This window comes from Madurella fahalii (genome assembly GCF_045866475.1).
Source record: "Madurella fahalii IFM 68171 DNA, scaffold_1, whole genome shotgun sequence".
Classification (NCBI taxonomy): Eukaryota; Fungi; Ascomycota; class Sordariomycetes; order Sordariales; genus Madurella; species Madurella fahalii.
The window spans coordinates 1,585,502-1,609,654 of record NW_027263971.1 but is presented as its reverse complement, the minus strand read 5'-3'; the positions used below and the strand labels follow the sequence as shown (position 1 = coordinate 1,609,654).

Sequence of the window (24,153 nt, the reverse complement as noted above, 5' to 3'; positions counted from 1 at the left end):
ACCCCCCCCCCTTCCTCCCCCATCCCATCTTGCGTCGTATTGAAGGTTGGGGGAGATGCAGATGCAGTTGGTGCGTGGGTGCAGATCTCACCTTACCCTTTTTAGGGACCACCACAGCGTGTTTGTCACCGCTGCAGGAGGGCCTGGAGTTGGTAGCGTGGATCAGTCAAGCGGCCACTGGTCCGCCTTGCTCGCCTTCAAGGTGCCGCCATGCAGATCTGGCTCCCCGTGATCTCTCTATCTGAGGCCCTTTACCCAATAGCGTTCGCTCTTTTTCGGGCCGGGAGGGGGGTAACGGGGGGTAGGGGGGGGAGGTAAGTGTAAACTTGTTACTCAGGAGAGAGAGGTTGCAGCGATCTTGTCTGATCGCCTTTCGTGTCGGTCTTTTTACCCGTATGCTAAAGCACTACTATTTCTTAAGCTATACTTGGCAGGAAAGGGAATATATAGGGCAGACAAGCAAGATAGAATAATTCGAGCGGTCTAAAGAAACCAGATTCTCGCTCCGGGTTCCCCTTCCAACCCCCTTTCAGCACGTCAACACAGTGCCCCTGGCTTATGACAGAAATCCAGGAATTCACCCTTAGCGTCAAAAAGGGTGCTAAAGCATGTTGGGCGCCAAGGGTAGCTGGGCAATGTACTCATTACTTCTATACTTCTCTCTATATGCGAGGATAGATGTGTGCCACTGCCGCACCTCCCACCACTGCAGGCCGCTACGGTAGTACGAGACACCATTCAGAAGACCTGGCCTATCCTGCCGAGATTCCACCGTTTGGCTCATACGTCACGTACCCTGTCATCATAACTTATCCCGTCCGTCATCTGCCTTCACGCGCTTGACAACGCACTCTTTAAGCCAGGTGCAGGAGGCGAGCCATACGGTCGGATCCTACACTATTGGGCAATCAAGGAGCGCGTGACTCGGCCGGCCATCCAGTGCGGAGGTTTGTTATGCAAGACAGATAGTGGACTGGATGTTGCGGTACTGAAGAGTAAAACAACACGACACTCCGGCCGGGAAAGGGGTGGAGCACTGGTACAGATTTTGCCGGCGGTTGACCATGGCCTTGTCATTAATCAGGATCTAAGCCGCGACAGGCGTGCTGGCTAACCGCCGAGACCAGTGGGCGGTTTTGGACCATATATATATATATATATATATACACATACAAGACAGTAAGAATCGGTTGAGAGAGAACCACGGTTGTCGGTTTGAACCGTGTGCCCCCAGGATCCACTAGCCCGGTTGCCCAGAAGCACAGAGCGGATAGACGTTCCGGACGCGAGGCAGGCAAGCATGCATCTTGAGATCCAACCAACCCCCGTAAATCCCCACACGAACTGCCGAGTCACATCATTCTCCCCTGGCCGTTGGGCATTTATGGATCCCGCATGCACTCGAATCACGGTCGCGGTTGAGAGATTAGCCCCTCCTGTACAGTTGGCCGCCGATTAGACGGCAACATTGACGTGTACAAGATAACTCTCTTGGTCGGCTAACTCCTCCCCAAGTCCGCCTTGGCCCCCAAAACGGATCCGTAACGGTGCGATTTTGGGATGTAAGATTCGAGCCGCTTCTAATTGGTGACTGCCAGCTGCAGCGGGTGTCCGGGCGCGGATGTTGCTCGATAATGCGCGAATCGCAGTATCTGGCAGCATCAAGTCTGGCAGGCTTGATACCGCTCGCATCACTTTTGCGGCTGGACCGAGGAGCTTGCCGCCCGAGCGCTCTGCCTGACTCCAAGTCCGAACCTGGGGCAATCAGAGCGAAAGCGGTTAGGCTTAACACTGCTAGAACGCTTGCGGTGATGGAAGATGCCGGGCTGGCGTAATCCCCATAGCGTTGGAACGCGCTGCTTGCTCTGGGTGTTACGTCGAGCCCAGGCGTAAGCGACGAGGGAGGGCCCGGGGGTTGAATGACTTCTATGCCCCGACGTTGCGCGGTTATGGATCTCCTTCAGGCCTGACGCGGCCGAGCCCTTGGCAGAGGGGCCTGGGAGGAAGTAGTCGAGTTGGTTGCGGAGTGAACCACAGGGTCGTCAACCCTATTGTTGGAGGGCCGAGTGTCAACACGCCAGCGAACGGTAAATTCTCTAGGAAAGGGAAATCCAATTTTTCGCCCACAACCGACCCTGGCGATGAGCCGGATCTGGTTATGTACTGTAAAGCCGACCTGGGCAAAGGGCTGGTTGTCTAAACCATCGGCAGGATTATGTTGTGCCAGAGATCTGCAAGGCAGGTGGTGACAGCAAATAAATAAGCTGTACTCACCGTGGCTTTCTGGCCGTGAAAATATGCCTGCAGCCAGTTAGCGACGTGTACCCCACACAGCCACATCCCGTGAGCAGCAACTTTGCAGCGACTTACAGTGTGCAGTATGCATGCAGGCTCAGACTGTAGATCTCCGCCCCGACCTTTTCGGTGAGTTCGTGGATTTGGGCCGGCGTCCTGTTGTGACCGCGAGCCAAAGGCGCTAAGCTGAGCGGCTGGTAGGATTGACGCAACCCGAGGTTGAACCATCTACCAACCTCTCTGCCGTGCGGGTCTGCAGGCCATCCGTTGAGAGCTAGCCTGATGACTTCCTCCTTGATGTCGACAAACCCGGCATCTGTCAGCCGCTGCTTGGTAAGGTTGCTGTCCATACGTAGCGGTCGGCCGAAGCCGTCCATGACGTCCATGAGTTCGTTGGCCCACTGCACGACATAAGCATCCCTTGGCATGGTGCCGTCATCGCAGCGAGGGTTCCAGTCAATCTCGACCTGCTCAATGTGGCCATAGTAGGGTTTGAGATGCCTTGGAGCTGTCAGCCCTGCTCGCGCCCTCGGCCGTCGGAGAAACTCACCTGTAGACCTCGGCATACACTTTGGGCCAGTTAGCAATACTGCCGTTCAATGTACGCATATGGATGAGGTCCCAGGAGTTCGGTTCGAGATCTTGCCACGTCACTTCGATGTCTTGTTGCAGAAAGCGGATATTCATGGGGATGCTGCGGCAAGTCAGAAAGAGCATCAGCGAGAGAAAGGAGATTGCGACTTACTACTCGGGTTGGATGTAATTCAAGTCCACGCCCACATGAGTCCCGTGGGGATATTTGCTGTTCAATAAGTCGTGAGTTCAGGAACCAAGGCTCCAAGAATCACACGCGAGAACTCACTCTGCCATTTCAATCCCCCAGATCCCCGTGCCACAGCCTAGATCTAGGATCCGCGGTTCTTGACTGTGGAGAGGAGCGCTATGAAGAACATCCTTGCGAGCAACCTGGAAGATTTTGTGGAATACATCAAGTCGCTCAAGCTCCGTCTTCGCCAACGGGTCAGCGTCATGGATACAGACGCGTCACAGGCGCGTAGAGGCACAGCAACCGGGCCAGGGCCAGGGCAAATGGACCTACTTCATCGATGGGAAACATATACTTTCCCTTTCGGTATGTGCCGTACCACCGACCGTTCTCTATGTACACCTCTTGATAAGTGCGGGTTTGTGGTGCAGGTACGGGGCCACTAAGTGCGGTCATTAGTCAGTCCTCTGTCAGTCCACTTTTTGCGGTCCGAGGCGTGGGCGGGGACGGGAGCAGGAGCAGGCTTACTTGTGGTTTCTGAAGGGCTGGGGCTCCATCGCTTACGGACCGGAGGGCAGCCGGTTGATTCTCCCGTCTCACAGCCGTCGCGCTGGACGCAGTCCTGGTAAGTCGAAGGCGGGAGAAGAGTTCATGGGTAGAGGCCGTGGCGGCTCGGCCTGGTGTGAAAAAGGCCGGAACTGTGAAAGGTGCGATGTTAGGTCGTCGTTGAGATTAGAGATTGCGGTCCCCAGCAGGCAGCGCAAGCATCACAACGCCAGAGCGATGGATCGAGACACGATGAAGTTGCGATGCTCACTGTAGAATGCAACAGCGAGGGGTAGGTTGGAACCGCCACAGAGGATGATAACTAGCGAAGACCAAGCATTCTACATAAGAGAGAGAGAATGTGGTGGGCCGGGGGGGTTGGGGTTGGGGTTTGGGGAGGGAGGGAGAGAGAGACAGTGAACGAGAGAGGAAGGATCAGAAAATTCGGCACTGACGAGGACGCAATGCTAAACGCCGCTTGAGAAATGCCATCAACTCGCTGGACGTATCGCAGGAAAGTAGAGGGCAGGAAAAAAACAGGATCTAGGAGGATGTTGCTTACCTATGATGGAGAATTGGCCAGGTAGGTTCAGAACCGGGCATTCGACGTTTGCTGGGGAAAGGTGGCCGGCTTCCGCGCTGTTATATGATAAGCGGCGCGGCTGCAGTTGAGATTGCGGTCGATGCGGGTGCGCCGCTGCTCATGGGCCAACCGCCTACCTACTGTGGATTGGGGAAAGGAAGGGGCAGGGCGCCTTAAAATCCGCGACGTCGCAATGATGCAGGACCGGGGGGGGCTCGTTCGTTGACGGGCAGGACGTACCCCGGCAAAGAAGGAAAATCACCCTGCTTGAACGGACGGTACACTAACATGCCTCTGGCCAAATCAAACTATGGTACTGTACTGTACATCTGAAATTTCCCAGCCCTGTCACCGCTCCCCTTCTATCGTCCCTTTTCCTCCTTTCTTCTCTTATACGGGCTTTGAGGACTGCGCCGGTAATTTAGCAACAAGCCATTTACACCCTTTGTGGTCGGCTTCTCAGCGGTCGTGTGAAGTCCAGGGAACAGGGTTCCGCGGGACTCGGCTAGCCTACGGTGGCTGCCGTGGGAAGAAGAAAAGATGGGAAGCTTGGACGTGACCGGTCGGAGCTGCGTCCGACGAGTCGCAGCAATAGGAAGTGCAGTTCGAAATGCGGGCCGTTTTGCTAACCTTTCCTTTAATCACATTTCATTTTATTTTATTTTATTTTATTTTTTTATTTTTTTGGGAGGACTTAGTTCCGTCCCAATGGTCCGGTTTCGTTGTTAATGACGGGTCCATCACAGGCTTTTCCCGTCATAGGTTAGGTAGTTCCCGCTCCCGCTTCCCTGCTCCCGTGCCCGGGGCTCAGACGCCAACCAATAATTTGGGGTATTGCCGCCCATTGTCCTCTCGAGGTAGCCCTAGCGGACGCGCAATTCCCGGCAAAGCGCCGGCAACAATGCTCACTGCATGAAACGTCGTTTCAAAGGGCCATGCTGATCCCTCGCCTGCCAGCACAGCCGTACAGCGTCTGACGAATTGTTGCGTAGCACTGGGTTGAATGCTCGGCTTGTCAGAATCCACTGGTTACGGTAGGGCGGATCGAAAGATAGCGCTTAATTGAGAGAAACTAGGCCAAATGTTACGCAAAGTTAGTCACACGGTGTAGAGGGCTCATGCTTGCCAATTAGCACCGCAGAGCATATCACAAGATGATTTCGGAGTCGTCCAAATCACACAGTCAACTATTTACCCAGCCAAAGAACCCTTAAGGATAAGGCACAAAGGTACATTAGGCACCAGGAAGTACAACTTGTGTGCCTGTGCGTGATTTAGCCTAACACCTTGGTCTGGTGAACCGCCGAGCGGAGCGCCATGAATGGGCGCGGAATGCATCAACCACACCGCGGTAGGCTGCCGTAGTGACTCGAGGACCAGCAATATTTGGGAGAATAGTCCACGCTATCATGGGTAACGGGTCACCCCTTCCCCTACCATTTCAAACGGTCCATCACTAGATCCAGGTGGGTTGGAGGGGAAACGCCCGGGCGGGGAGCCTCGGCCGTGTCTCCGGGGGTCAGCAAATTTTGCCCAGGCGTCAAGGGCTTTCATTCTATTCCGCATACAGAGACATGCGCTGGTCTGGCGACAAGAATTCTAGCAGCTAGATAAAGTTGGGCAAGTCGGCTCCGAGCCGTCGGGTCAAGGAGCTAGTCTACATCCAATCAGCGGTAACACAACTCTCGCGGAGAGCTTCCAATAGAAACTGAGACGTGCAGCTCGCCATGCTGACAAAGAGTGCCATGTCTCACGGCCGTTTGCGGTATTGTGGAATGCGGCGGGAATCAAAGCACCTCAGTGGAAGCCGAAGTCTCGACGGCCGACTCGGACGACCGCCGCAAGTCCCCGCGTCCATTTCATTTCCGTTTCAGCTGCCGTCGGCCTGGTCAGCTTCCCGCCGCAGCGGAGAAGTGGACCTATCCAAGCCGCTTCTGGAAGGTGCGGCCCTCGTCTCCGGGCAGGAAGCCAGTATTTTGCAAGTGCATGCTTACCAGAGTGCCGGCTGCGTCGTAGCGCTATGTGATGATTTGTTGGTCAAGCGGAAATCTGTCCATTGTCTTACTCGCACAACACATGCATGCAACCCCAAGGCTGCGTTGGGTCTTGGCTTTTGTGGCTTCAAACGGAGGGTGATGGCTTGCCATCCCGGTTCCTTGTACCACCAGGAAAGGGACCCGCTTTTTCGCTCAACGTTAGTGCCAACGCACCGAAGACCGAGGGCCCCCGCCAAGAGGCGCTTCGACCAAGGCCCGCAACAAAACCGTAATGTATACGTAGGTATTGGACTGGTCATGTGGCCAGCAGCCAGGTATGGCGTCTCTAAAAACCACTTGAACTTCCTTCTACTGCCTAAGTGGGGGATCTCGCCTGGAGTGCCGAGGCTTTGTACATACAGCAGCAGAGATGACGAAAAACGCGCATCCTGGGCTTCTGGCCTCCACCCACCAACATCCTCTCCGCCGCCAAGCACGACATCCTTGACCCCATCAAAGTGTTCTGGAGCTGCCATTCGCTAAGCGGTCCCGGCAGTCTGGTACGCCCCGCTTTTAACTGAGTGGTTTGTAACAATGCCGGACTCGGCCGGCCCATCTGGCGCTCCGCGTAGAACTCCGAGATGACATTCACCAGCTTGGTCCTAGTAAGGCGAGGCTAGCATACAACAAGCATGACTAGGCAATAACAAATGATGGCGCCAATGGGATTGATCCAATCGACATTAAGGCCTCCCCGCCTGCGGAGAAGGGATCTTGTAAGTGTGAGTGCAACCAACACCGTCGATCCTTAGGGGAACATCCCATCATAAATCGGCCTCCGAGACTGGCATAGCTAAAGTGTGGATCGCCAAGGAGCTATGACCGAGCTCGACCAAATTCTGTCTGTTTGTTTTGGCGGCACGCAGGCCGACAACCTCCCCGAACTACTCGGTTTCCCTTGGACTTGCGTCTTGAGAGTTACACACCGTCGGGGTTGACCGCCTTTTTGTGCTACATCAACTAAAGAGCTCGCTAGCCCGAGGTATTATGCGTTGTGAAATTGAGCTGACCCCTGCCTACTCGTCCGGGGCATTTCATCTATCCTACTGCGAGGGCACAGCCCAGTACAGGCATCACACCGGTTTTCGACGGACGGAGCCCCAACCCGACGTCGCTGCTTCATGAGCATCACTGGGGCGGCGGCAGCCATCTGTTTTCAGGGGTCATCATTTGCTCTTTTCTGCTCGTTACCGACACCCAGCCACTAGCACGGTGAGCCAACCAACTTCGGCTCGGTGTCTCCCGTCACCTGCTCCAGACGGATGCACACGTGTTCACCTCAGGAAAACCATGCCGCCAACCTTGAGATATTACCAGTTAGTGAAAAACGCAAGCTGTGTTAGCTGTGTTGCCTTGGTATAAACCGATCACGCCGTGCAATTTCCATATTCCTTGCCCGGCATGGGGGGAGTCCGACGCCCCGAAGCACGGCAGGCGGTCTACAACCAACCGGCTACCCGCACAAATTTCCGTTATAGATTGACGAACCGGTGGGTTGGTAACCGCATGTGAGTGTTGGTATGTGTGCCGTCCTGGTTTGCTTCTCCCGGTGCGGAAACCTGCAGGGGTTTACCAACGTGTTGGAACCTTCTTGCCACCAACATCATCTATCCGCCCGGATATTCCCGTTTTCCGTAACAGGAACCGGCCTTCAAAAAGCAAAGCAAATCAAAGAAAGGAGGCATTCTGTTGTCAATTTGATGGCGGAATGCAAAAAAAATGACAACCGGGGTATCTCTGTCACCAACAACCGTCACAAGCATTGGATGTCAGGATGCGATGGACGCGAGGGACCCGGTCGGGTTGGGGGCCATTTCACATCTCGCATATCGACTTCGCCTACGAATTGCCGGATTTGGCTACAAGAACCGCATGTCGTGCGACTAGAGCAGGGGTAAGAGCCGTTCCGACCATGGCCGTGTTCCGGTGTTGGCCTGTTGGTTGTCATTTCCCAGCCTGAGCGACAAATGCTCGAGTTACTCGGCCCGTCATAAGCGATGACCCATATACAAGTACCGTTCCGTGTTTGTTTACGTACAAAAGCGAGATCCGAACAAGGGGAGAATATTAATTGCCTGAAGGTGGCGTCGGCGAGAGATGCAGCAAGAGGGGTGGGTGATACGTGTGAGGACAAGATGCACGGTACTTTGGCGGTGATCAACGAAGGCGTCTGTATAATGGGCCATCTAGGCAACCTGTGGACAAGTACATGTAGAACTGTCTTATCTACGGCATCATTGTGTCCGTTGGTCCGTGTTTTTGGCAACCAGCTCATGTCATGTCAGGTCTAGCACCAGCAACAAATCTCGGAGTAAGCAAGCCTAAGACTCAAAACGCCAACAGACCAAATACTTGTCAAAGATGAGCGAAACTCATGGGTTCGCTGCACCCGATTCTCCTCTGCAACCCTACGCAGACCCTCGACAGCATGCTTGCCGAGCGCAGCCAGAGAGCCCAATCCCAGCATCTCGGAGCACGGTAATGCCGAAGCCCAGCGCCTGACGCCTCCAGGTGCGCATCTCGATGACCACGAGCGAGCTTATGCCGAGATGGCACAGTGGTGCGGCCGTCGACGCCTCCAGGCTGTCCTCAGGTCACAGCAAGAAGCTGAATGCGCGCTTGCCAATCTCGAGCGTTAGTGTGCGTTCGGCGTCGGCACTCTTCAGCACCTGTACCTGGCTAGTTCATCCACGCATCCCACCCGGTAAAGTATATTTGAAAGTTATCTACCAATGAGGTTGGTTAGCCAGCGCCTTGTCTGTCTGTCTGTACTTAGAACGAGCAAAATGAACTCGCCTCAAGCCCCAACTCTGGCGATGGGCGTTTTGATAGACAACACTGGCACCTGCCCAGTTGTCGAATATGACAAGCGAGCTCCCTATGGACGACACGGCCATCTTCGACCGCGCTGTCGCGCTCGTGAGGCAGCTCTCAGGCACACTGGCGTCCCATGCTACCGTCGACATATACAATGTCATGACCAGCGTCACAGGCGTGTTCACAGACGCGTCAGACGCGCCCGAGATCCTGCTGGCGGACGAGACCATCGCGGGCATCTACAGCTTCACCGGCAATGCGACCGCCCGCGCTTCATCCGTCACCTCGCGCATAGCAAGCTGAATCCCTACATCCTCGAGATCGGTGCGAGAACGGGCGCCTTGAGTGCCTGCCTGATCAAGGGCCTGATCCTATTGTCGGCTCAGGTTCTCTACTCAAAATACGCCTTCACCGGCATCTCCTCGGGCTCCTTCCTAGCGGCCGAGGAGCGGTTCAAGGCCTCGCCAGCATCAAGTACACCGCAATAGACAGCAGCAAGAACCACCACGACCAGGGCTTTGAAGGTCAGCAGTACGATCTTGTCATTGCAACAAACGTCATCCATGTCACCACGAGCCTTACAGACAGTCTGCGCTACGCGCTAGCTGCTCGCGGCCGAGGGGCGGCTACTGCTGCATGAAATCCAGCTGTCGTCCAAGTGGGTCAGTTACATCTTTGGCACTCTGTCCGGTTAATGGTATGATGAGCCCGGTGGGCGTGCCAACGAGCCTATGTCTGCCCGACGCGCTGGAAGGCGCGGATGGTGGCGGCCGGGTTCAAGGCCCCGACGCAGTGATGTTGGACTCGTCAGAACCATTCCAACCGAACGCCGTCATGGTAGCAAAGTCTGCAGAGATGCTCAAGGCGGCAGTAAAGAGAATTACACTGCTCTACTTACCGGGAGACGAGGATCGCGGCCCAGCTCGGGTCGCCGCTGTAGATTAAGGGATACTCGGTCAACCTGCGCCACTCAAGGAGCTTGGGGTGTCGTTTGCACATCCTCTCGAACCAGAAGGAATTCACCAGCGACCAGACAAGCACGAGCAGTAGAACCTTCAGGAACATATCGATGACAACCAATCCCTGCCCAGATGACAGGCCCATAATGCCCGAGAAGACGAGCGCGGACCCCCAATCCGAGCACACAGCAAAGGAGTTCCCTTCGACGCCAACGAGGATGTGCGGCGCCATCTCGTCGCTAGACGGGAAGCGCTTCTTTAGTTCTCCGATTGCTCGTATATGGCCTCAGCAGTGACCTTGACGGTTATGGACGCATCTGGTCCCAGAAGAGACAGCAAGCCGAGGCCAACCGATAGAGAACCCATCTCGGCCAGATATTCCACCGATACTGGCGGAAGAACTCGACTGACACAGCCGACAAACAACTGAATGCAACAAAAATGATGCTGAGTGGCAAAAGTGACAGGGCTGATTATAGCAGAGTCTCCGGCAACACGACCCGAAAGAAAAAGGGGAAATACAGCAGTAGGTAGTAGACATCCATACCATAGATAGATGGTCCACACAAGGACCCTACGGCGGTTGTAGACTTAAAAAGGCGATGCGGCAGCACGGTATTTGCAGGGCGTGACTCGTAACCGACGAAGACGCCGAGTACGATGAGCCCGATGGCCAGAGAGAGCAGCGTCCTCCACGAGTCCCAGGGATACATTACTCCCGCCCAACCCCGGAGGCAGAACGGAAGCCGTGGCACCGGCTATGAAAAGCATAATGCCGGTCCATTCGAGGCGGCAGAGCTTGATAGCAAAGGATGCCTCGAGCGGGCGCAACCTGAGGAAGAACACCAGGCCAGACCTAGCGTAGCGATGGGAAGGCTCACCCACCCGATCCGCCCCCAGGTCACCTATTGGCTGAAGAGTGCTCCCACAGAAGATCCCAGTATGCTCCTGGCCGGCATGGGTATGGCAAAGAGGACGAGGTACAGGGGTGTCGTTATGTTGACTTCGATAATCTCCCGTCGAACATCGGATGCTACCGATGAGTCAGCGGAATGAGGCGTCTTGTGATTTAAATATATCGCTGTATCCTTGCCCAGTTATTAGGCCCGGGCCAACCCGCCCAACAGACGCATTCCGCGGGATCCTCGGCGCCGCCATCGCGTACGCACTCCAGCGGCGCATGCACTCTAGTATCACCTGCTTGGAGCATCGCGGGTTCCGACGGCCGAGAGCTAAGAGCAGGGATGGGCATATCCGACCAAACGTCAATTTCGTAGCTTCCATTGGCGAGGGAATTCGAAGGGTTCGCAGCTGTTGCATAAAAGCCGTGCCCTGCGACGTTGATGCGGAAGAGAGCCGCACCCCCGCTTCACTTCACTCCAAGTCTTACATTGGAGGTCGCCTACCTCACGTAACAGCTCCCCACGCAGACCACTTTCTTCCTCTCTACCGTCAGCTTGGACGCCTCACGGACCGGAGCGAGAAAGCCATGGGGCACCACAACCACCACTACGGTGGCGACCCCTTTGCCGGAAAAGGACTCTGGAGCCCGCCGACCAGCGCAGCAAAGTACGTCGGGTCCCTACACCATACCTACTACGACCGCCCGCATCCTATTCCTTGTTTCTTACTGTCCTAAACCCCTGGGTATGCGGGTGGTTGGAGCAGATCTCGTGCTGACCGCGTTCCTCTTGCTCCCCATCTCCAGCTTCTGCGAAGAGGATTACGCCGTGACAATCTACATTGCCGAGTTCATCAACGCGCTCTCGAGTCTGGCCTATTGTACGCGCTGACCTCATCAACTGGGCCCCTATTATCGCAGGTGTTCCGTGCAAGAGCACTGATCCAATCGCTAGCATACCTGGCCTTCCGGTTTCCAGGTAGAGCGCGAAAACATGACTCCCTCTCTGCAGCCCTTTTCTTTGTCGGCGTCACGTCAACAAGCTACCACGCCACGCTCCGCCAAGGGCCGCAATTTTCGGACGACCTAAGTATGCTCCTTCTCGCTGCCTGCCTCCTGCAGAGGCTGTACACCCATGGCCAATCACGAGCCGTTGCCGCCATCGTCACCGCAGCCATAGCCCTGGGGACGGGGTGCATGACCGTTCTCTACATTCGATCCGCCAACATCCTCGTCCACTTGTCCACGTTTACGGCCATGGTGCACCTCATCTGGCCCCGCACCTTGTATCTCATCTACGCTGGTCCCAGGCCGGAGCTGGAGAAGTCCAAGCTCATCCGACGTTTCTGGAAGGCTGCAGCGCTGCTCGTCGGAGCTTTTGTAATCTGGAACATAGACCTAGAAATGTGTCTGGAACTGAGGGCGATCCGCCATAAGCTGGGTCTCCCGTGGGCATGGGCGCTGGAACTACACGGCTGGTGGCACATCCTCACCGCGCTGGGCGCCGCCGAGTATATCGCCTTAGTGAGGGCCTTGTGCAGTGGCGGCTAGCGTTCACTTCCTGAGCTGGGGATTTTATCCGCCATGTATGCCGCCGTAAGAGCCATAGCCGGCGTTTTTAAGTTGTGACCTAATCGCTACCAGGCATAGAGGTTTGATGTATGCAGGTGCCAAAGATTGTCGTCCCGCAAAGTGACGCATCGTATACTAGCGCCCCGGGGATAAGGCAAATGGTGGTGTCCGGCCTCGTTCACTTGAAATAAGCTGACCACGGTCCATCGCTTGGCTACAACCGACCTCTTCATACGAGGGAGGTGTGGCCGGATACACCGACCCCTCTAGTGTACTAGAGCTATTAGAGGTAATGTTCAAGGTTAAAGGATTGTTACATCGGTGCCACGGTTGGGCTGACGGCCTGTTGGGGTGGTTTGTTGGGGTGGTTTGTTGGTGTTGTCTGCTAGTGCCGTCGGCCGGTGGTTTCTGCTGAAGCTCTCCTGGAGTTGAACTGGAGGAAGTTCGTGGCTGTATCTCCGAGATTGTCCCTGCTCTGGCTGCTATATACCAGTTCCACTCGACCCGGAATTCTCACCACGTTCCGGCCAGTTGGGACACGCTGCTCAATGCTGGCTGTACGACGTAGCACATGCAAAAATTTGACAAGCCTTATGAGCTACCAAACCTGAAGGATCAATCCCGAGCTGAATGTGGTGTTCGCCGTGCCCATCATGCGCCCGGGAAAGCGAGGCAGGAACGAATCCGATGACGTGTGCCACTCGGGCTCCCAGGGAATACGGCGAGCCAAGGACTACTTGGGCAACACCTCGCGCTTTCGCATTGACCCGGCGTGGCTAGATGGATCTTGCTACTGACGGGCGACACCATGACAGTTTGCTACCAATGTCACTTCGAAACGTTTCGGTTCGGGAGGGAGCGACCTCACTGCCTACACTGTTCTCCGGCCCAAGTACCATACTTAACTAAGCTCAACATCCTATCCTGCCCCTTAGGTCGGCTAGGAGTAGCGGTATCGATGACCTAGAGCTGTTAGAATCATTTACCAGCATGCTCTACACCGTTTCCGGCTCGAGCAAGCCCTCTTCATACGTTACGAAGCCGCACGGAGTCTCCTGAACCGTCGCTGATTTCGCAGCTAGGTGCCAGCGGCAGCACTGTATGAGCGGACAGTACAACTTGCCGTACACCCCGCCGAGAACGGCCAATTCGGCGTCTTTCCACGCGCGTGCCCTCGAGCGCTAGCCTCCAGATCGAGGATCTCAAACCGGCTTCTGAGAGCCGTACAGCAGATCCCATGGTGCGAGCCAACATGACTGAGACTCTAGAGTATACGTTGAGTGAAACTATGTTGTAAGACGCTGACTCATCTGAGTTCAATTTCATCGTTAACTGCATGAACTCACTGCTGAATTCGCTAGGGATGAACTGGGAGAACCAGCCCCCAATCTTAGGCGTTACGCCAGTCGAGGACAGATGGGCAGCGGTGTTTTAGATTCTGCTGGATAAAAATAGTAGCTTCGTAGGGATTGGAAATGTCTGTACTGTCTTTCACCGATATACCTGCCGACCAAATATCAGTGGGACGTACGGTCCAGCGGCTTTTGTCGTGAGCGGTAAACTCTAGACAAGTATGAGGTCCCAATTCACCATTCACAACCCTTTACTCCATACTACTCCATCATCATAACCTTCCTCGCCCAATCTTAGGTTATATGTGCTTATCATTTGATTGGGGGTTGGCTTATTGAATTGTATATATATATCCTCTATTTTAGGTAGTCAAGAGAGTCTGCAAGACTGATGTTAACATGGGCTTGTGGCTGTACATTTTTGTATCCGGCTCTCACGAACTCCCAGAATCCAGACATTCGTCGCCTACGCACAGGATGTATCACGTGACCTCCACCAGCACACTGTCTAGGGATACAAGCTACCTAACTCATAGCTATAGTATGCCTCACAACGTATTACGTTATACCCATATGGCTAGGTTACACATGTGAAGGATAACCGACTAGTACTCGTAGAATCGTGGCACTTGCTTCTGTCAAGGGTTGACCCCGACGTATGTGAAGCTTTTAGATAATCTATCCATGACGCTAATCTCATGTGTCACTCAATATCAGATAGCCTCCTAAATGCCATGACCAGTAAGATGTCAACAGATCAAATTGCCTCCCTAGTTCAACATGCTGCGTGGCCTTGATGGATGGACGGATAGATCGCGGCGACGCAGGAAATCATGATTTGGTGGTCTCGTCTTCTCGACCCCATCTAGCCGTCTCATCCCCTTCCTCCCATTCCTTCTCAACGTATCCCAGCTCGCGCTTGACCTGCTCGACTGTGGCTTTATCTCCAGTGTTCTTCCCGATGTTGTCACTACCACGGAAGTATGTTAGTCAGTCGCCCTCGGGCCATGCCAGAGTGAGAAGCTGCGCACCTAATCTTGATCGCGGGGCGTCCCGCTGCCGAGCTGAGCTTGATGACAATGTTCAGAGGTGTCGACTTTTTGCCGGTCGTCTTGTTCACAAAGTCATTTGTGAGGAAAGTGCCAACGCCAAACGTGGGCTGGAAGCCAGCTTCTTCAGATACTTGCTTGTATTCCAGGCAACGATCGATGTTGAGCGAGTCGGAGAAGACAATGACCTTTTTGTCGTGGATTCCTTGTTCGTCGTAAAATTTGCGAATGAGCTGGACAAATCGCTTGGGATCTCCCGAATCCTGCCGTACGCCCGTGAACACTTCGGCGTACGTCTTGTTCGACTTCTGGCTCTGCCCTACCGAGGTAACGGCCGAGATGAATGAGTCTGCAATGCTCGGCTTCCTGTTGGCCACCGGCACAGGCCCCTCCAGGTACTTGATCGGCTTCCTGAAGGCATTCAGAAACTCGGGTGTTCCGAAAGTATCGGTAAGGGCGATGCCTAGAACGCCCTCTCCGAAGCAGCCAACCCAGCGGCAAAGCGCCTCCTCGGTGGCAATACGGTAATCGCCAGTAATGGCAGCGGTACCCATAAACCACTCATGCGCAACGGTCCCGACGGGGGGGATGTTGAAGCGCATGGCCAGATGAACATTGCTGGTTCCGGAGAGCTTCCCCGAGAAGCCGCGCTTCATGGCCTCCTTGCTGGCCTTGGTGAGGCCCCTAAACACCAATGCCTGGGTGTGGTAGTCTCGCCTCCGCCGGGTCCCGAATTCCGAGAAGACACAACCAGCCTCGAGCAGGCGCATGCCTTTCTCGAACGCTAGTTCCTCCTGTCCATCGTACGTCCAGTCGGGCTCCATGAACTTGAAGTAGGCCTCAGAAGTCAGGGCGAGAAGCGGGATTTCGTAGAGGATCGTCTCGGCCCACGTGCCGCTAATCTTGACATCCAGATCCCCGATGTCGGTCTCGGCGCCGGTGTCATCACCTACGGGTACAAATTTGATGACGACCTGGTCCCTAGGGCTGAGGCGAAACTCGGAGAGATACTCCAGGTAGGCTTCTGTTAAATAAGAGCAGTGCTGCTTTAGATACTGGTGCTCTTCAGCAGACAGCGAGATATTGCCGAGTTTCCTGACCTGGTCCTCGAGCCAAAGGAAGGCCTTGCGAGAGAGCTTCTTCTCGGGCGTCCGATTGGTGAAGGCATAGGTGACTGGGACGTCCTTGTAGTACTTGAGCACGGCGCATTGCATCGTCAGCTTGTAGAGATCCGTGTCCAGGAACGAAATGACGCCCTCGGGATACGGCGATGAGCTGTTAAAATCCATCTTTGGGAGAGAAGGGGGAGGCCACGGGCAACGGTTCTGGGCGAGGGCCTCTCTGAGGAGAAGAGCCGGGAATTCGTCTGCTTCCCCTGTTGTTCTGGCACCGTGACAGCTCGAGAAGGCGGCCGCGGGCGAAGAGAGATTTGACAGAACTTAAATTGCCTATCAGGGTAGAGTTCGAATGGCAGGCAGGGTATCGTCTCCAACCTAGAGATGCGCTTGCCGAGCTCGTGAATGCGAAGCGGTCGGGATTCCTGCCGGTATGTCTAGAGGTAATTACGTTGATCAACGTCTTGGAGGGACAGGCAGGGCATGTTGTTGAGCACAATACGTGGTTGGTCGACGGGCACAGGGGTGCAACACTGCGTCCGTTCACGGTAACCGTGTTGACGAAGGATTCTATTCGGAATAGATAGAAAGAGGATGTACGCCCTCCAGGTCCTATTCTCTAGCTTCCCAATGTCGGGAATTCCTCGGCGATGACACAAGCGAACTTCAAACAGTCGAGCGCGGGGTGTGGTGGGGTCGAAGTTAGTGACGACTGCCACTAACTAGTAACGGGCCCTAAATTTGTGGCTGCTTTGGTTTGCGTGCTTGCTATGCGCAGGGGATCAGATCAAAGCCTTGGAACCCCGCTAACTAACCAGGATGCACAGACCATAGCTTAATCACTGACCGACTTGCCCCCCGGAAATTTCAGAAGCGGCAGAAAAAAAAAAAAAAAAAAGAAAGAAATAAAGAAAGGGAAAAGAGAGTTCAGAGCGCTGCTGCGGTCCGTCGACGAAACCCGGATCGACACCCCTCTCGCGACTCTGGGGCCGACAACATCGGAGCCATGGATATCCACCGCTGCCGATTCGTCCGTTACCCAGCCTCAGCCATCAATGCGGTCGCGTTTACGCACTCGTCGCTTCCCCCCGTCTCGGCGCACAAGAAGCACCTCCAGAAGTACATTCAAGTCCGGCTGGCTATCGGCAGAGCCAATGGCGACATCGAGATCTGGAACCCGCTAAGCGGAGCGTGGTATCAGGAGCTCGTCATTCCTGGCGGCAAGGACAGAAGCGTCGACGGTCTAGTGTGGGTCACAGACCCTGACGAGGAGATGGCCGACGGCAAGATCATCCACGGCAAATCGCGCCTCTTCAGCATCGGCTACACCACTACAATCACCGAGTGGGACCTCGAGAAGGCCAGGGCAAAGACGCATGCAAGTGGCCAGCACGGAGAGATATGGTGTCTCGGTGTCCAACCCCTCGCGTCCAAGGGCGCCGCTGCGCCTGACGGCCGGAAGCTGGTTGCCGGCACTGTAGACGGCAACCTCGTGTTATACTCGATCGAGGATGGCGGTCTGAAGTTCCAGAGGACGCTCATCAGGACCCCGTCTAAGAAGACCAAGTTTGTCAGCATCGCGTTCCAGTCGCACAATGTGGTCGTCGTCGGCTGCTCCAACAGCACCATCTGCGCGTACGATATCCGGAACGGCACCTTGCTAAGACAGATGACTCTCGGCACCGACATCTCGGGGGGTTCCAAGAACATCATAGTGTGGTCGGTCAAGTGTCTCCCCAACGGAGACATCGTGTCGGGCGACTCGACGGGCCAAGTGTGCATCTGGGACGGCAAGACATACACCCAGGCGCAACGGATTCAGAGCCATTCACAAGACGTCTTGTGCCTGTCTGTCAGCGCTGATGGCTCCAAGATAGTTTCAGGAGGCATGGATAGACGGACGGCCATGTATGAGCCCGTTGCAGGGCAGGGCGGGCGCTGGTCAAAGGTATTCCATCGTAGATACCACCAGCACGATGTCAAGGCAATGGCATCCTTCGAAGGCAAGGGGATGAGTGTTGTGGTGTCTGGCGGTATGTTTTGCCTAACATCATAGCTAATTGTGAAACTAACAGATTCATAGGCTCTGATGCAAACCCCGTGGTTCTCCCTCTTCGTGGCGCGGGCAAGGAGTATCACAGAACGCTGCCACATCTCCCGCAGAGCCCTCCTCTACAGAGCGCTCCTAAAGCACGCTTCGTCCTCAGTTGGTGGGACAACGAGATTCGGATTTGGCATCTGCTCAACCCAGCCCAACGTTTGCTGGATGATCCCGAGGCTGCTCTCAACCTCCGCAAAAACCGAAAATTCCTTGCTCAAATCCTAGTAAAGGGGGACTCTCACATATCATCAGCCGCAATCAGCGAGGACGGAACTCTCCTTGCTGCTGCAACCGGGTCCGACATCAAGGTGTTCCAACTCGCCTTTTCGAATAAACAGCACGACGAGCAACTTCAGATCAAGAAGGTGGACATGGCGGCTGCGGGTGCTGCCGCCACAAATGTTCAGATCTCGCCGGATAGGCAATGGATATCCTGGGTCGAAGAAGGAAGCAAAACCATGGTTGCCAGGGTGCATGACAGGGAGACGGCAACCGGTACCTCTTACTCGATTTCTCGCCCATACAAGTTGCACCGACTCCGACGCCAAACTCCCAAGCATCTTCTCCTTGGTGGCCTGGGATCCTACGACCGGAACATTACCCGGATAGCCTTCTCCCCTGACAGCAGGATGCTCGCCGTTGCCGACTTGGCGGGATACATCGACACTTGGGTGTTACGCGTCCCCGGCGAGCGGGTGAATGGCACGGGTGGCGAGGATGACGAAGCATCTAGCGGGTCCTCCAGCGATTCGTCAGACGACGGGCCGGCGGGTATCGCGGGTGAGCGTTGGGTTCGCAATCCGAAAGCTGCCCTCTTGCCCAAACTCAGCGCCGCGCCCGCGGTGCTATCGTTCTCGAAGGCCCGACGGGGAGACGGCGACTTTGAACTCCTAGTCATCACCACGCTGAAGCAGCTCCTCCTTTTCAACCCCTCCCAAGGGGTCCTTTCTGAATGGTCCCGTCGGAATACGTATCTTAAGCTCCCCGAGCAGTTTCGGGACACGCGGGACCAGGTCAAGGGCGTCGTATGGCAAGGCCTCAGGGCATGGATCTACGGCGTGTCGTTTGTGTCCATGCTGGACATCTCTCGGGACTTGGATCAGGAGATGCCCGAGGGCAGGAACGGACAGAAACAGGGGACGAAGCGGAAGCGTGACGGCCACGAGAGCGGCGCAGGAGGGAAGATGGAGAAACACTCGCTCGCCCCGCAACGCGTTAGAACTGCGGCGGGGCCCGATGGAGGAAAGTGGGAGGATGTGGAGATGGTGGATACCGAGGATCAGAAGAACGCTGGCGGGAGCAGCGGGGCCGACGACGACGACGAAGAAGATACTGATGGCGGTGAGCTGCAGCGTCTGAGAGAGAACCAGGGAGCCAACGTGCAGGAGGCCGAGGAGGGGCCGAGAGCGAAATGGTGGCATACGTACCAGTTCCGGCCTATATTGGGCATCGTGCCCCTTGAAGGCTCGCCCGACACGAACGGCGTGGCGGATGGGGGCCTCCCGCCGCTAGAGGTTGCTCTTGTGGAGCGGCCACTGTCTGGAGACGACCTGCCGGAACGGTACTTTGCCGAGGGCGAGTGGGAGAGGTGAAGGTGGGTGTGGTCAGCTCGGCGGCGTGGGGAAGGGAGGCTTACGATAGCCCTGGCAACTTACTTCTGCGGTTGTTCAGCATTTGGGATAGGCCATGTATGTACTGACGGCGAGCTGTTGGACCGTGTGATGACTTGGATCAACGCATCCTACTGGTCGGTCACAGAGAGAGTTGCTACCGCAGACAGAACTATCGACCTCACGGTGAGGGTCAACCGTCATGTCCCCAACAGCAGGTCTCCCCTTGCGAAACGTCGCCCGGCGCATCTGTGCCTTCACCCATTCCCCTGCCTCCTATTTTCTCCTGCTTGCTAGCATCCGAAACCGGACTCGCTGCATTGGAGTGTGCATATGCCGGTGGATGATCTACCCCCTCTCCTCCCTTCCTTATCAGGCAATTGGCATAATGCGCCGTCGCTACTGTGCCATTGATGAGGCCGGCTGGCAAGGAGGACGGTTGTGTTGAGCAGGTCACTGGTTGGCGGTGATATACGCGGGACCGGTCCACTAGCTCCCTTTCCCACTCCTCCCCTCTCCCCATGACTCCTGGGCGTCCTCAGGAGGGGATGGGCAGAGAGCTACGACCTCCTCAGACTAAGTGTATCACAGGGGAGCCTTCCCGGAAAGTATCGGTTTAGAGTTGTGCAAGCGTATACTTCTGGATAGACGTTGCCGGAGGGGAACCAATCTCGGATGTCGAGAACCCCAGAGCGGCGCACCAGCCTGAAAAGTAGCCGGCCCCATTCTACTTCAAACGGAAAGGGGTAAAGAATTCACAACCCCTTGCATACTAATAAGAGATAGTTACGTATGTAGGTCCTGGGGGCGTCTCCTCTACCCAACGGGATCGGCCACGCTGGAAACGGTCTGCTTCGTCAACCATGAGCCTGGAAGAGCCGTTGCAGCGGAGCTACCGGACATCCAGGCGGTGGCGGCAATATTCGGGTATGGAAAACAGCGGGGACCTGGGGATCGGAGCAGTGACGCGCGTCAAAGAGATTCCGTTCCAAACTTTTCACCACCCCTGTGGACGTTATTTGCGGCTACAGTTGAGAGACAGCTTACTTTGTGCCACTGCCTAGTAAGATCCGGCCCCCATCCAAGACAATGTTGTGTCGAGTCATAGGACGAGCCTTGTCCCGTCCAAGGTATCGGAGGTCGATGCTCTTAATAGCAGTCTAACAAAAGGGAGGTCTATGTCAAGGGGCTGGAATGGGCATTCGAAACGGGGTTTACTCAAAAGCTTAGTACCAGGCAAAGGGAACCTCGGAAGGAATCCGGTCCTGCGGCTTCTGCATTATATTGGTTTTCCAGGAATCCGAGAGGGACAAGACACGCGGGGTGGGCCGGAGCGTAGGGGAGAAAGTCCTGGATATAGAAGTGTGTTCCGTGTGACCTCGGCGGTGTCCACAGGACTGCCAAAGTTGGGAATCCATATCTCGTACCCTTGATTGTGCGTCTCCTCTTTCCTGTGCAGTTCATGGCCCAGTGGGTCGATCACCAGGAGCACGAAGGAGGGCCCCGGACGAACCGTCCACGTAAGACCGCTCGATGCTTGACTTTGCCGGTATCTCGTTCTAAGCGGAAGGCTCGTTTACAAAACGCAAAGTGCCAAGACGGAATCAATCAACCTGAGTGCCGGGTCGGCAACGGCACAGCGTCGGTACTGAGGTTCAGAGAGAAGAAATCACAATAAACATCATTCGCAAGGGTTCGTTAGCGGAGGATAACTGCATCATGAAGAGATATCCGGTAAGGGGTGTGACCGGCGATCGATTGCTGGCACCTCTGCCTCGTGGGCACACGGAGCAATAGGAGCGTGGCGATTCACCCGTTTGGATGGGCGCAGAGGAAAGGAGAGAAAAGGCGGATTGGCTGGAAGCGAGTAGTTAAGGGAAAAAGCCGAGACGCCGCGTAATCGTCGGCTTCGACGCCACTGGACGAAACCCCGCTGCACTGTGCTCCCGTCGGCGAACTCGACATCCCGGCACTGTCTTGACCACTTCTGCGGTAACTTTCCTTGCTTGTCTTGCCTGTCTCTCTCTCTCCCTCTCTCTCGGATTCGCTTTGTCCTACGCAAGCTCTCGGAATGTTTAGGTCCCTACCATGAATGGTTGGTCCGCCCCGCTCTCTCACCTGTCCGGGCCCGCCTCTCTCAACGACGGGACTGGACTGGCACGGGGTCTTCACAACGGGACCCTTCGTCAGGTGAATCCACTCAACGCAGGCCGCCCGCTGTCGCAAGCACATTGGAGAATCACTCGGCACAGGCCCTCTAAAATGACGAATACATCATTCCTCCGGTGGCAACAACCAGGCGTAAGCTGGTGTCCGATTTGACATTATCGAGCAAATTCGCAGGGGCACAATGGAATAGCAGTTCAATGTAAAGAAGCCGGGCCGACGAGGTGCCCCGTTCCCGCTCTCAACCATCGTCACCGGTGGTTCGCTCGGCTCCGGGTGGTGGGCAACAGCCGATGTCACTTTTTGCATCCGGCAAGCGAGAGGAGGCAGGCAGGCGGGCGAGCGAGGCTGAGCTGTCTGGCTCGCATCGGAGCTTTTTTGCCTGATATTCTTCATGCAGCCAATTGGAATACATTAGACGACGGACTGCCTGGAAGAGATGCTCTTGGCAGTGGTGAAGTCCGTTAAATCGCAAAGCTTAGGGCATCTTGATGTCCCCCCAATAATCCCGCCCACAGCTGGCATCAAGACGTCCACCAGATTCTGTAACGCGGCCGCCGTCGGCCGACCTTTGCATGTCCCAATAAAAAGACGCAATTGAAAAGCGACATATCGATTTGGCCCCAATGACATGGCCGTTGGCCAGAGATCCTGGGAGCGGGAGGTGAGCGTCACCTGTCAGGGTCTTTTGATTTCCACGCGGATGGAGTACTTCTGCCGGCTCAGAAGGGGGTAGCTGGGCGGTAAGCCGCACTCTACTTGTTATTGCTCAGTGGGGTCGATTTCTGGGAGCTGGGCCTCACCAGTTTCGAGCACCCCTTATTAGCATCTTTCAACCCAATTGACGGGCCCAAATGCGAAGCGATCAAACGGAGGAGACATTGTTTCGGTTGAAGAATGATGCATCTTGAAGCCCGTGCAGGTAGCTCCACTCTCCGCGAGATCCGGCGAATGACGAATCGTCATTGTTCAGCCTCAGCCACAGCGGTTGGTGGATTGGACAGAACCCTTCAAGCCACGCCTCGTCATCTCGGAGGCCCACCCTCCCAGCGCATCATCGGTACCTGCAACCTCGCTCCTCCCATCCCTCCCCAGCAGCGAAAGCGCTGATCCCGCTGCCATTGCATCAATGCCAGAGCCAGCTACGGGCATCTCCAACAGCTTGCCCACAGCTCCCGCGGAAACATGCCACTCTCCATGCTACGTATGATTTACACAATCCACGGTACATAACCCTGGCGGAAGTGCTCGACGGTCGCTCCAGGCGGAGCCGGTGCGTGGGGACCCCATTTGGGGCGGAGGGACCCGAGGCGGTCGTTGATTGGCCAACCTGAACTGGACGCGCGTTCTCTGCCCAAGAAGCCTCTCTCTGGTGCGTCGCCTCCTCCTCCCGGTCCAGAGAGACGTCGACCGGTTGCCTGCACCCCCTCCCCCAAGGCCCAAAAAAAGCTTGTGTGCAAATTTCTCATTACGTGCGCTCTCGCGATTCTGTAGAGAGGGAGCAAGGAGGGAGCGACTACGAGAGGGCGTAGAGGTCTGTCCGTAAAACGCCGAACTGTGTTCTGGGCCCTCCGACGGTCGGATACTTGTCTGACCGTGCGATCTGGTCCCCCATTGCATGTACTGCCACGCAACACTGGAGCGTGTGGTTAGTGAGGGCCATACGTATGCTCGCCATTACACACACCTCTGTCGGCTCCCTGAAACCCTGCACACCCCCCACCCCGTTCTCAGCTTTATCCCCCCCCCCCCCCCCCCCCCCCCTTGTCTGTCCGGCCCACCTCCGCTTGTCTTCTCTACCCTGCCCTTCCTCAGCCTACGAGGTCTTGACTCCTCCACTTGTTGTCAGGACCCCGACATCGTGAACCGGCATCCGCTCTTTCAGACGGTACGGTAGTGGCTCCTCTGCCCGTCGACAGCGACGTCCCAGGGCGGCCATTGAGTGGGTTGGAGAGAGAGCGGGTTGCGTGGCCAGGCTATTCGCAATTAGGCGCCGCTTGACGAATCTACCCGACCACGAAGACGTCGAGGGTGACGACGACAGCGGACGAAACGAACACGCCACAGGATTTGCCATCCCACCTGTGGCAACGCGGGCTTCACTCTACGACGATTGCGAGCTGCTGACGCGGGCGCCGATTGGATCCTGCCGTTGAAAGTAGTAATAGTCGCTCGCTTTCCAGGCAACGACACGGAGCACCATCCACCCGCGGCGACAAGCACTAACCCTCATCTTCTATCACCGGCTCCCGCTGCGGGATTAGACTTGGTCTGCAGATTGGACC

The 24,153-nt window shown here is 55.8% G+C and overlaps 6 protein-coding genes across 6 annotated transcripts; 3 read left to right on the top strand and 3 right to left on the bottom strand.

The window, feature by feature from the left end:
• Positions 1-1,960: 1,960 nt before the first annotated feature.
• Positions 1,961-3,517, bottom strand: MFIFM68171_00488 (S-adenosyl-L-methionine-dependent methyltransferase; the record flags this gene model as incomplete). Its single annotated transcript, XM_071055910.1, has 7 exons — positions 1,961-2,048; positions 2,275-2,301; positions 2,371-2,796; positions 2,846-2,989; positions 3,041-3,097; positions 3,158-3,303; positions 3,395-3,517. 7 exons carry the CDS (start codon positions 3,515-3,517, stop codon positions 1,961-1,963), a joined length of 1,011 nt encoding a protein of 336 aa, XP_070912011.1.
• Positions 3,518-9,088: 5,571 nt separating this feature from the next.
• On the top strand, positions 9,089-9,346 carry MFIFM68171_00487 (uncharacterized protein; the record flags this gene model as incomplete). Its single annotated transcript, XM_071055909.1, has 1 exon — positions 9,089-9,346. The coding sequence occupies one exon, from the start codon at positions 9,089-9,091 to the stop codon at positions 9,344-9,346; it is 258 nt and encodes an 85-aa protein (XP_070912010.1).
• A 591-nt stretch (positions 9,347-9,937) lies between these two features.
• On the bottom strand, positions 9,938-10,234 carry MFIFM68171_00486 (uncharacterized protein; the record flags this gene model as incomplete). The annotated part of the gene is made up of 1 exon (XM_071055908.1): positions 9,938-10,234. One exon carries the CDS (start codon positions 10,232-10,234, stop codon positions 9,938-9,940), a length of 297 nt encoding a protein of 98 aa, XP_070912009.1.
• A 1,257-nt stretch (positions 10,235-11,491) lies between these two features.
• Positions 11,492-12,454, top strand: MFIFM68171_00485 (Alkaline ceramidase 3; the record flags this gene model as incomplete). Its single annotated transcript, XM_071055907.1, has 3 exons — positions 11,492-11,571; positions 11,711-11,784; positions 11,859-12,454. 3 exons carry the CDS (start codon positions 11,492-11,494, stop codon positions 12,452-12,454), a joined length of 750 nt encoding a protein of 249 aa, XP_070912008.1.
• Positions 12,455-14,658: 2,204 nt separating this feature from the next.
• On the bottom strand, positions 14,659-16,165 carry NPT1 (nicotinate phosphoribosyltransferase; the record flags this gene model as incomplete). The annotated part of the gene is made up of 2 exons (XM_071055906.1): positions 14,659-14,797; positions 14,859-16,165. The coding sequence occupies 2 exons, from the start codon at positions 16,163-16,165 to the stop codon at positions 14,659-14,661; spliced, it is 1,446 nt and encodes a 481-aa protein (XP_070912007.1).
• An 832-nt stretch (positions 16,166-16,997) lies between these two features.
• On the top strand, positions 16,998-19,684 carry UTP4 (U3 small nucleolar RNA-associated protein; the record flags this gene model as incomplete). The annotated part of the gene is made up of 2 exons (XM_071055905.1): positions 16,998-18,024; positions 18,075-19,684. 2 exons carry the CDS (start codon positions 16,998-17,000, stop codon positions 19,682-19,684), a joined length of 2,637 nt encoding a protein of 878 aa, XP_070912006.1.
• Positions 19,685-24,153: the final 4,469 nt, after the last annotated feature.